The sequence below is a fragment of the Manis javanica genome, chromosome 6 (genome assembly GCF_040802235.1).
Source record: "Manis javanica isolate MJ-LG chromosome 6, MJ_LKY, whole genome shotgun sequence".
Lineage (NCBI taxonomy): Eukaryota > Metazoa > Chordata > Mammalia > Pholidota > Manidae > Manis > Manis javanica.
The window spans coordinates 140301609-140313775 of record NC_133161.1 but is presented as its reverse complement, the minus strand read 5'-3'; the positions used below and the strand labels follow the sequence as shown (position 1 = coordinate 140313775).

Genomic DNA, 12167 nt, shown 5'->3' with positions numbered 1-12167 from the left:
GTAGAGATCAAAAATCATGTTTTCCTTATGAATAGTTAGTATTCCCAGCATTTGATCAGATGTACCTGTATCTATAGAATTACTTCGTTCCAAAGTCTAAAATCAATTGGCTATCTGTGGAGGATGTTTCTGAATATTCTATTCTGTCCTATGGATTTATTTTTCTAGCGTTACAACAAATTCAATCTGCCTTGATTTTCAAAGCCTAAAACTAAGCGTTAAAATCAGGTAGTGTAAATCCCGTGTGTCGTATAGAATCCCTCAAGCAGTAGATGCCAACAAACAAATTGACAAGACATTCAATGTAGTAAATGCCTGTGAAGGATAAAATAGGAAGTACTGAGAGTCAGTGATAAAGGCCTTCAGACCAGGATGAAAGTCTGTTACCTGAAAGAGAAATTGAAAGAAAAACTAGGAAGGAAAAATCTGACCATAGTGCAGTCCTAAAACGTCTCTGATAGAAAGTCCTACCAGAAGAGCCTTGTGTTACACAGAAATTGACTAGCTAGTGTATGACTGACCATGGTAATCCACTGGCTGGGCACATGGCAGAGTGAGCATGGACCCTGAACACTATGGTGAATTCAACAGAGTATCAGCATTAGACTTCCAGTCACTGATGCTTCCTATGGCTGGTTCTTTTAAAGTACAGTTAGCAGCACCTATCTGTCTGCTAACAATCTACTTAAAGAAATGAATTATACCCCAAAATTCTTTGATTCATTATTTATTGTTATCTATAATTGTCTTATTAGTCACTTTTACATTATATTTATTAATGTTGTTAGTCAAACAAGAAAATCCACTTCTACAGGTATATCTTGACCCCCTACTTTATTTTATACACTAACTATACAAATGAGAACACTACTGCATGAATAGAAAAATGATAGTAGAAAAGTATGTGGTCAAATATATCTATTGTCTATTGATGAGACAAGTTTTAAGAAATTCACAAAATGTTGCTAAGAATATACTTAATTAACACACCTATTTCATTATAAACCTCATTGGATAAGGAAAACAATGGCTAAAATATTTCTCCATCACTAAGATATACTGTTTTCCTTTAAGTGATCAATAATAAAATTTATATGAAGAACTGTATGTTCTCTTTCAACATATTTAGTATCATTTTACACAATAATGAATGCAAGTTTTATAAAACACCATCCACCCACCTTATTAGGACCATAAAATAGTTATATAATATTCAGCTAATCATCATCTCTTACAGCAGTGATTCTTAATGAATGGTGGAGTTATATGTATTCTTCTGAATATTAAATACATTGTGCTGACAGAGGCTCAAAGAAGTATGTGCTATATGACATAAATTTCGCCATTCTCAAAGGGAAAAAGGAAATGTAGAGTAATAAAAGGAAAACTGGTAAGAAAAATAGAACAGAAGGACAACATCCAGGGATCCGCTCCTGCTTTAAGTTGTCTGCATGATGAGAAAAAATGGTATTCATGACTACTGCTGCCCAACAGTAACAATATTGTAAAAATGAGAATATTTCTGCAGTATTTCCCACTTCTGTGTCTATGTCAGCAAACTCTAATTTTAACCTTATGTATCAAACTCAAAATATTTGTCTAAGATTAGGAATAGCTCTGGACACAAAAAGTATTAAAAAATATAAGAGAATTCAGTGCATGTGTTCCTTTAATGAACATGCTATTAGTTACTTAGTTAACTCCTGCAAGGTGATGGACACACAGAAGCAAGGAAATGAGACAAGGCAAGCTTTATGGGAAATGGAAAGAGAAGTCTGTTACGCGAATTGTAACACAATCTCTATAAGCAACATGGTTATGGATAAACACTCATCTTGAAAAACAACAGTAAAATTTAATTAAAAAATTAAGTCTCTTTACATTGCTGCTGCTTCTAACTAGAATATATTTCTCCTCTGTATTTTAATCAGCATTTTCTTCAAAGCAACTTTGACATCCTTATTCCTCAAACTATAGATCAGGGGATTGAGCATGGGCACTATGTTAGTATAGAAAACAGAAGAAATTTTTCCCTGCTCCATAGATCCAGGAGAGGAATATTTAAGATACATGAATGCCCCAGACCCAAAAAAAACAGAAATAGCAATGATGTGAGAGCTACAGGTACTGAATGCTTTTGATCTTCCTTGAACAGATTTGATATGAACAATGCTGGTGAGGATGAAGATGTAAGAAATCAGGATGGTAAAACTGGGTACTGTGACATTAACTCCCACGACAATGAGAACTACTACCTCATTGACGTAGGTGCTGCTGCAAGAAAGTTGGAGGAGAGGGAGGATGTCACACAGGTAATGGTTGATGACATTCACACTGCAGAAGCTTAGTCTAAGCATGCACCCTGTGTGGGCAGCAGCTCCACCGAGTCCCATCACATACGCAGCGAGAGTTAGCTTGGAGCAAACCTGACGGGACATGGAGATCTTATACAGCAGTGGCTTACAGATGGCCACGTAGCGATCATAGGCCATTGAGGTCAACATATAGCATTCAGAGATGACAAAAAAGAGGAAGAAAAACAGCTGAGTCATGCATCCCACATAGGAGATGATATTCTTCCTTGATACAAAGTTCATCAGCATCTTGGGGGTGAAAACAGAAGAGTAACACAGGTCAACGAAGGATAGATTGAAAAGGAAATAGTACATGGGGGTATGGAGGTGAGAGTTAAGGCTAATAAGAGTGATCAAGCCAAGGTTGCCCACCACGGTGACAATGTAGATCATGAGAAACAGATAAAAGAGGGGTTGCTGGAGCTCTGGGTGGTCTGTTAATTCAGCAAGAATAAACTCAGTCACTAAGGAGTTATTTCTAGCCTCCACTTTCATCTCCAGAAACCTATAAGAAAAGAAGAAAATTCCATTAATAGAGGACCCAGCTCTCTCCTCACAAACTCACTGTGAGAAGGGGACTCAGAATTGCTAAAATGAAGTAAGTCCTCCTTTGCACCATACAGTCTGTGGAGGCTGCCACACTCACACCTGTTCTTTGTTTGCATTAGCAGCATGTTCAAAGCAATGGCTCCTGTCTTTCCTGGAGGACAGAAGGGATGGAGGAGCTGAGTTACAAGCCTACCTACTGAGAAGCTTCAGTAGTGGAGATGCATCCCCATCTATGCATCGTATTTCTCTGGTGCTGCACTTCCCAGTTCCTGCTCATGTTTCCATCACCCTATCAGAAACCTCAGATCTCCTTCATGACCATCAAGAAAAAGAGGATTCCTCTGGGGCAGACAGCATGGGTAAATCGGCTTCAGAAAGGGAATTCATGATAATCTACAGACTTCCAGGTACAAGATTTCATGAGCCAGCAATTGTTACAGATATTGAGGAGAGCCTGGGTAGACTGCAATTCATACCTAACCATGCATTCCTGTGTTTCTACACGTTCCCCTCCTTTGCTCCATCCTAGCTGGACAGAGAATGAATAAAGGAAGGGCCATGAGCTTTACTTGGTTTTGTAGGAGGGCATGAAAGAGAAACTTAATTAATTTGGGCACTGACTTAATTACTTGTGAAGTTTGTGAAATTGTATCAAGCTGAAAACTTACATTTTAACTTTTCTATATGTATAGTGTATTTCAGTTAAAAACTTTTCTTAAGAACGAGATATATCTGTTCTTCCTCTCATGTTGCCATATCCTAGATGTGTCACTTGCTATATCCAGGATGTTGCTGTATAATGACAGCTTCCTTGCTACCAGAATAAGGATGATGCCACCACAGAGAGGGTATGAGGAGAATGATGCAGGGAGTCGAGTCAGAGCTCCATACTATGGAGTTTCTTCTTATTCAACATACACAGTTCTCATTTCAGCAACACTGAAAGAAAAATAGAAACTTGATTCACTCACTCATCTTCCTTTGAGACAACTTAGTGGTGACCCTGTCCATGCATTTCAATCTTCACTGTCCTGGAAGAAGAACTGGCTTTTGTGGTATCAAAGTCAAGTAGCTGCAGTCAGAGAATATTCTTCTCACTTTATTAGCAAAAGAGTTATAGAATAGATCTCAAAGTCGGAATGTTCCAGGAGTCAGTCTGAGGTGAAACTCAAACTTGTCTTTATAAATTTAATAAGGAACTATGAAGGGAAACCACAGTCTTGACACCTGAGCCACCATGTCACAGAACACATGGCACTGGCTTAAAGCTTATATTTCATGGGACCTGATCAGAAAGGCAGTTATAGTTCTCCCCTAGGACCTTCCCATCATGATGAGCTCTACAGGGAAGAAGTTGGTGTCTCTAATTAAACCCTAACTGCAACAGTAAATGTTCATAACCCATCAAGATTATAGGTTCTCCAGGGCATAGGAAAAGGTATCCTCTGCCATTCCCTAGGAAGGTACAAATAATGGATGTCACTGAAAATTTCTTTAACTACTAACCTAGGTAACATATTAGTTAAAATTAAGTTCAAAACAAAATAGTAGTAGACCCTTAGACACTGAGAAGTGACTAGTGGTAACAAGGTGAAGGTGTTGGGGCAGGTCATGAGGGGAGGGTGAAGGGGACAAATGAGCAAAATAATTCACAATAACAATATAAGGTGGACATGGGGACTGTAGTAGAGAATACAGAATATAGTCAATGATTCTGTAACATTGTTCCACATTGATAGATAGTAACTGCAGTAGAGGGGTGAGGATTTAATAATATGGGTGACTGTTGAATCACGGTGTTGTGCATTTGAAACCAATAGAAGATTGTGTATCAATGATACTTCAATTAAAAAGAAGAATTTAAGCTTATAAAGATTTATGAACACTTCAGTGAAGTATATTTATTAGGTCTTTTCAAAATATTTGAGTCCCTTTAAATAGTCAGTGTTAATGCAAACTTTATATTCATAAACAATAGAATCTTTTTCATTTATTTCAGTTTATTGTTTAATAAAAAGTTATTTAATCTAAGAATTATCCATGGTTTCATTGACATTTAGTTACTTTAAGATGTTCTAAGTCAATCTGCCTTTACTTTTAATAGGCTAAAATCACATCTATACAAAAAAAATCACAATCAATAAGCTATCATTTCAGGAAAATATGGCTTTAGAATTCCCAAGTATGTATTAATGTGATGATGACGCTTCTGAGAAAGAAACTATTGTTTCTTAATTTTGAAATTACTATAGGTTCACAGGAAATTGTAAAAATAATGCACAGGATCCCTTGAAATTCACACAACTTCCTACCATGGTGACATCTTCAACAACTGTAGTACAATAGCAAAGCTAGGAAACTGACATTGGTATGACTGTATGACAGGATCACAGATTCTATCCAGCTTTCAGCAGTACTGTGTGTTTGTGTCCTGTGTCACTGTGCATCTGTTAATCCAGCCGCTGCCACAATTATGGTACAGAAGTGCACCACTGCCATAGGGCAACTTCCTTACACCACCCCTTCCCCGGCGTTCATCTCTGTCTTCTGGCAACAATGAACCTGTTGACCATCTCTGTAGCTGGGTCATTTGGAAGATAACAAATGAAACTATAATATACACAACCTCTGAAAAGTACATAAAAGTGTGAATGCACCTCTGCAATGTCTAAAAAGATTTCCAAATAGCACAGATATTATTTACTTACTGAGATACATGTGTTTTTCAATATGGAGAGCAGTTTTATCAAAACAAGCAGTTAGGAAATTTAAACTCTGACCCAGATCAGCTATTGCATATTAAATAAAATAGAGAAGTGAAAATCAAGTATGTTAATATTAGAGTCAGGGAATGTGAGGTCATTTAAAGCCATACGACAAGAATTTAGAAATGTGAATATCTAAAAAGCACAAAAAAGCCATCAATCCAGCTTTGCCAAATTTCAAAATACCTATATATTGAGGGGAAATCAGAAAAAGAGTAAACTAGTAGATATTATTACAATTATCTGAGAACATTTAAATCTCCACTTAACATGTCATATGAAAGATTTTTAGCAAAACCTCCTTTTCCCTGTTTGCTCAGGGGAAAAATAATCAACATCCAATTACAGAAAATACACTGAACAATTTATTTCCTTTACCACATATGTTTATTGTCACTCTCATTACTCTCCTAGCTACAGTTTGAGTCTTTGGTACATCACAATCCACATGGTAGTAGCACATGGAAAACAACTAAAACAGGGCTGATCTAGCTGTTCCCAGGTCCACCAGCCTGTGAGTTTAACTGTTTCTATACCAAATGACTTCAGCTTTTATCTTATCCGCAGGTTCCCTGTCATTCCCATAATATTTCTAGAGACTTCCAGAAAGGAGAGTTATAGAAAAGGCTTTCTTCTTTAATTCCTCTATTTTCTACTCCTTCTTCATGAGCTTTGATTGCCACTCACTGCTTTCCCTTCCTAGGATGCTGTCCTCTCAGTCCCTGAACCCCCACAAATACAGCCACAGCCATGCTTCTGCACTCATAGGACCATTAGTGTGTCACTGCGTATTGTAAGTTTTAATCAAAGCGCTATGGATAGTGGAGGATAATTATAGTTTACAGAACAGGTAAATACATTCAGAATGAAGTGTAGTTTCCAAAATGTCATAATCCTTTCTCTAATGAAGAACTAATGACATGTTCTGGAGAAACTGTCACACTCTTTTTTTTTGCACAAAAAGTCAGCTCTGAAAATAGAAATGTTTCTCATATTTCATGTTTACGAAAATAAAAATAAAGTAGAAAGTATACTAGGAAGACTAGTTTTCAAATCAGGGGACTAATAGTCTGTTCTAGACGTTTCTTCAGGAAGCCGTGTGACTTTAAGTAAACCATTACCCTGAGTTTCAGTATTCTATCTACCTAATACATGTACACTGACAATTTAGTATGTCCTACTTTCAGTGTAAGAACAAAAACGAAATTTCTGTTAAAAGAACCTCAACACACAGAATTTATAGATAAAAAGTGAGCAATATTTCATAATTTTTCATGGAATCTGCTGTTATTGTGAAACACTGGCATATGCAGGAGTCACATTTCTGCACACGGGAGGCTGAAAGAGTAGGGGCAGATCACCTTATTCACACTTCCAATAGCATATTACAAGTGGCAGGCAAGTCACGTCGCAATACACGAGGTCACACTAGTGGTACTTTATTGATCATTTGCAGACTCATCTTTTCCAAGAGAACAATCATCAGAATCACAATGCAAAAAACTGATGAATTCCTTCCTTAACATTATTCTTAAATAAGAATAATGAGAAAAGGAAAAGAAATTATGAAACTGCTGATGAACATATACTTAAAAAATTGGAAACAAATTGACGGAAGACTCATCAAATTTCCTGTGTGATAGTGAAAAAGAAATAGGATAAGAAAGCTGCCACTAAAAATATTGTAAATAAATATGCAAAATCTTCCTGTCCTGTGACTACCAGTGCTGAGAAGCTGATTTGGATCAGAACTTTCTCCTGCTCAAGGTCATTCTCAGAGCAAGTTTAACATCCTTGTTCCTCAAGCTGTAGATTATGGGGTTCATCATGGGGGCCACACTGGTATAAAAGACAGAGGAGATTTTTCCCACATCCACAGATCCAGCAGAAGAAGGTTGGAGATACATAAATGCACATGATCCAAAGAATAAAGAAACAGCAATGATGTGGGAACTGCAAGTGCTGAAAGCTTTGGACCTGCCCTCAATGGAGCTGATGTGGAGGATGCTGGAGATGATGAAACCATAGGAGACAAAGATGGTGATACAGGGAAAAATGATGTTGATGCCCGCCACAATGTACTCCACCAGCTCATTGACGCGGGTGCTGGTGCAGGACAGCTGGAGCAATGGAAAGACATCACAAAAATAATGGTTGATGGTGTTGGCATCACAGAAGGTCAGTCTCAGCAGGCATCCAGTGTGGACCATGGAACTAGAAAAGGCCATCAAGTAGGAACCAAGCATCAGGCTGGCACACACCTTAGGGGACATGGCAGCATTATACAAAAGTGGGTTGCAGATGGCCACATAGCGATCATAGGCCATTGATGTCAGCACATAGCATTCAGAAATGACAAAGAAACAGAAAAAACAGAACTGGGTCATGCACCCCATGTACGAGATAATGTTCTTCTTTGATAAGAAATTCATCAGCATTTTGGGTGTAAATACTGAAGAATAGCAGATGTCTATGAAGGACAAGTTCAACAGGAAAAAGTACATGGGGGAGTGCAGGTGTGAATTTAGCCCAATTAGAGTTATCAAGCTCAAATTTCCCAACTGAGTGACCATATACATTACTAGAAACAGGAAAAACAGGGGCAGTTGGAGATCTGGTTGGTCTGTTAATCCCAGAAGAATAAATTCAGTAACTGAAGAACCATTTCCAAAAGCCATCCTTCTCTAAGGGGATCTGTGGTCAGGAGGAAAAGGGTTATATTAGAGGACAACTCAGTTTTTCCTGCAATATCTCATCTGACATGAGAGTGTATATACTGGGAATATCGAAGAATAGCCCACTCTGTACATATAGAATCTGCTTTACCATTAACATGATACTGAATGACACTGACACAGCACTAATAATCTAGATAGGGCTAATGGGCATGACATATTTAAAGTACAGAGGTCAGTGCTACCATAGGCAAACCAGGTTACTGGAAAACCTAAGGGATAAGATAGAGGAAAGGTGGGCCAAGACAGAGCTTCCCTTCTCTGATCTCACCATTTCTCATTCACTGAAGCCCTCGCCTCACCAGTAAAACTGGAGGCAGAGACTCTAGCAGCCTGATGCTACCTCAAACACACATTAACCTTGTTGGACTGAGAACTAAGGAGGCTGTTTCTATCCCAAAATTAAGGACCAGAGTCTAGGAGAGGCCATTACTGCCCATGCCAGGGTAAGACCCATAAATGTGGAGGGTGAGAGGTCCTCCCATGGAGAGAGATCTTAACCTGGGATTCCGCACCCCCGAGTCCTCTGAACCCTGCACATCACCTGACATCCCCCCCCCCCCGCCCGCCCTCCAACACATGCTCTCAGCAGTTTCCCTTGAATCTCAGAACTTCAGGCAATGGGAAAGTGGCATATCTCAGATCTCGGGACACCCATCTCACAACAACAAGGACATTGACATAAACGGAATTCAGAAACTCACCTCACCCTCCTTCTGCCAGAAAACATCAGTGCTCCCGTATCTCTGGTACCTACCCTTGTCCTATAAAGGCAATTTCAGGCTTTGAGACTTTGGTTCTTTTAATTATAAAAGTATGCAGCCCAGACTTATTGCAGATATGCCCTGGAAATCTTTCCAAACTACACACCGTAACTTCTCATTGTGACTTTGAGTCCTCACAAGCAGCAGAGCCAAATAAAACCTTTGTTGTCATCACACTCCCACTTGGTAAGACACAGGAGATTGAATGTGAGTTTAATGATAAAGTGCACTTGCTTATAAACAGGGTAGAAGCTTGCTCAGTCTCTTCCCCGAGGATTAGATTCTACGTGTAAAAGAGAAACAGGGGGATTGTATTTACCCTCTGGACCATCATCTGTCTTCAGTTCCTTAGGAACTCAATACTTAAGCTACTTTATACCTATCTTTAGTTTTGTTGGTCCCCAAAGGTAGAGGCAGGAATAAATTCCCTCCCTCTTGTCATCATCTTTAAAGGAAAATCTTACTATAGGGATTCCTTATGTCTTTTTTCCAAAACTCAAAATGGAAATTTTACAGAGTCTGATCAGAGGCTTCTTGATTTTGTCACCTAAATATTCAAAAATTGTACCAGCTCAATTCATTTGTTTCCTCTCTTGTTTATCTCCTCTACCCTGCAAAAACTATTGATGCCTTTCTCCCTTTTCAAGTTTTTCCTTGTAAACACTTCTTGAAAAATATCTACCTGGGGGTCCTGCTATGTCCTTAAATGTAACATTTCATTAAATGAAGTCATTAATTCCATCTCATCACAGAAAAGTATTTGGGATATGGAGCCAGACAACATGTATTTGAGAACTACGTCCGTGGTTACTAACTTGGACAAGTTACCTAACGGCTTATGCCTCGGGTTCATAATTTCAAAAGCAGTGATAAATGTAAATCTCTTTCATTAGGTTCATTTGATAATTATGAAAAATATATATAAAGTGTTAGAACAGTGCCTGGGCTGTGGTAAACAGTAAATCAATATCCTTATTTACATACACAAAACTAACAGTGGACAGACTGAGACATGCATCACATATTTTTTCTCTTTAGTTCCCATGTTCCCCTATAAAATGTAAGTTATGTGAGTATAAATATTCTGTCTTGTTTATGGCTCTTCTGATTGTACTGTGTATAGTGCAGAGCACACAGCAGGTACTCCACAAAATTTCTATAAATTACATTGTTCTTTGGTGAAAACCTTCAGAGTGTTTCCCGCATTCCTCACATGCTAAGTGCTATAGAGTCCACACAAGCACTGATTTCCATCCATTTCTCTCAGCAACACACTGTTCCAGCCTTTTCAGCTTTTATGTGAACTGTACTGGTGAACTACAGTGGCTCCTATTATACTAGCATTTTCCCACATATCCCTCTTACGTGGCCATATTCAATAATAGTAGGATAAGCTCTGAAAGCACCGTTTTCTTCCCTAATTAAAGAACTTTTACTGGGTCTCAACCCAATGAGCAACTAAAACTTTATAATAAAAGTATGTCTTAAAATTCTGATTAAGTTTTAGAGAAACTGAAAGAAGGTATCAAATGAGAGATAAATTTGATAGAAAAAATAGTGTGAATGCATTATTCTGATAGATATAAATATTTCGAGCACACTAAGTATTGTGCAAATTCTCCTCTCCAAATAAAAAAAGAGAACGTTGGAGAATATTTACATTTCAGAGACCACAAGCCAATAAAAAACAAAACATACTGGCCACATGAAGAATATTTTTTACATTTAAGTATAAATATGTTCATAATTTATATCATAGTAAATTTCAGTTTTTCTCTTCAGTGTTTACTAGAAAACCGCAACATTATTCCACAATAGACTATTAAAATAATATATTATTTAATAATTAATTAAACCTAATTATTAATATAAAATTAATTTAATAATTTAATAAAATCTGTTAAAATAATATACTATTTCATATATCAGAAATATATGCTTTAACTCATGTTAATTAGAAAGTTTCTCCTTTCAGGTTCCAGAATGATCAATTAAAAATTCATAAGAGAGGTTCTTATTCTTCTCACATATTAATAGATCTGGAGCTGCAGTGTCCAGAATTGGTTCAAGAAATAAACACTCTCAAGGACCCAGGCCCTTCCATTCCACTCTCCTCAGACTGTTGGCCTTTGTCCTTAAGCTGTTCACCTTGTGGTCACAAAATGATTGCCATCGCTCCGAAAAATCACATTTAAAAGCAACTATTTTCAAACACAGCAAGCAAGACAACAAGGCAGAAGAACTCACCTCCCGTCTCTCTCTCCTACTTTCTCATGAAGTAAAGCTTCTCCAGAAGCCGTTAGATGGCTTCCCTCTATGTCTCCTCAGTCGGGAAGGACTTTGCCACATGGCTAAAGGAGTTCCAATGTGTGTACAAAAGAATATTTCTAAGCACTTGCAAAGCTGAGTGAGTCTACCAGAAACTGAAAAAATTCTTCAGTTTTGGAAAATTGATTATATTAAGTTGTATATATTTATCTTCACTTTTCAGAGTTTCTCCAATGGTTATCTTTTAAAAATTCCCCCCCCAAAAAAAGCTGTTTGGAAGGGACCAGCAACACAAAAGTACGGTCTTGGAGAGACAAAAAAAGTCAGTACTTATTTTGAATGGCTCGGTGCAACGGGATAGGTACAGGAATCAAAAATCTGAGAAGTATGAAAAAACTTAGAGGGAAAGACCAGAACAGCATTCTAAACTTATTTAGGTATTTTCTCTCCAAAACATTTTGAGTACATTATTTACGTGATTCTATGTAATACTAACATCAGTCTACCAAATATTTAATTGAAGGAAACTTGCAAAATCTCACAAAATTAAAATATATAGCACCTCATTTTTCTAACACTAATTATGTATTTATACAAATAGTTCAACAAAAATGAAGACATCAAACAAAAGGTGACCTAGGTAGTGAATGGACACAGTTCACTGGCCCGCATTGAACTAACTAAACTATTTACCAACTTACGTATATCATCATATTCTTGGACTAGGTTTTG

The 12167-nt window shown here is 37.6% G+C and overlaps 2 protein-coding genes across 2 annotated transcripts; both read right to left on the bottom strand.

Annotated features, from left to right (window-relative positions):
• Nucleotides 1–1898: 1898 nt before the first annotated feature.
• Nucleotides 1899–3038, bottom strand: LOC140850020 (olfactory receptor 8B3-like). Its single transcript, XM_073239563.1, has one exon. The coding sequence runs from the start codon at nucleotides 2847–2849 to the stop codon at nucleotides 1899–1901; it is 951 nt and encodes a 316-aa protein (XP_073095664.1). The 5' UTR covers nucleotides 2850–3038.
• A 4266-nt stretch (nucleotides 3039–7304) lies between these two features.
• Nucleotides 7305–9168, bottom strand: LOC140850232 (olfactory receptor 8B3-like). The gene is made up of 2 exons (XM_073239979.1): nucleotides 9108–9168; nucleotides 7305–8362 (listed from the first exon to the last, which is right to left on the bottom strand). The coding sequence occupies exon 2, from the start codon at nucleotides 8344–8346 to the stop codon at nucleotides 7414–7416; it is 933 nt and encodes a 310-aa protein (XP_073096080.1). The 5' UTR covers nucleotides 8347–8362; nucleotides 9108–9168; the 3' UTR covers nucleotides 7305–7413.
• Nucleotides 9169–12167: the final 2999 nt, after the last annotated feature.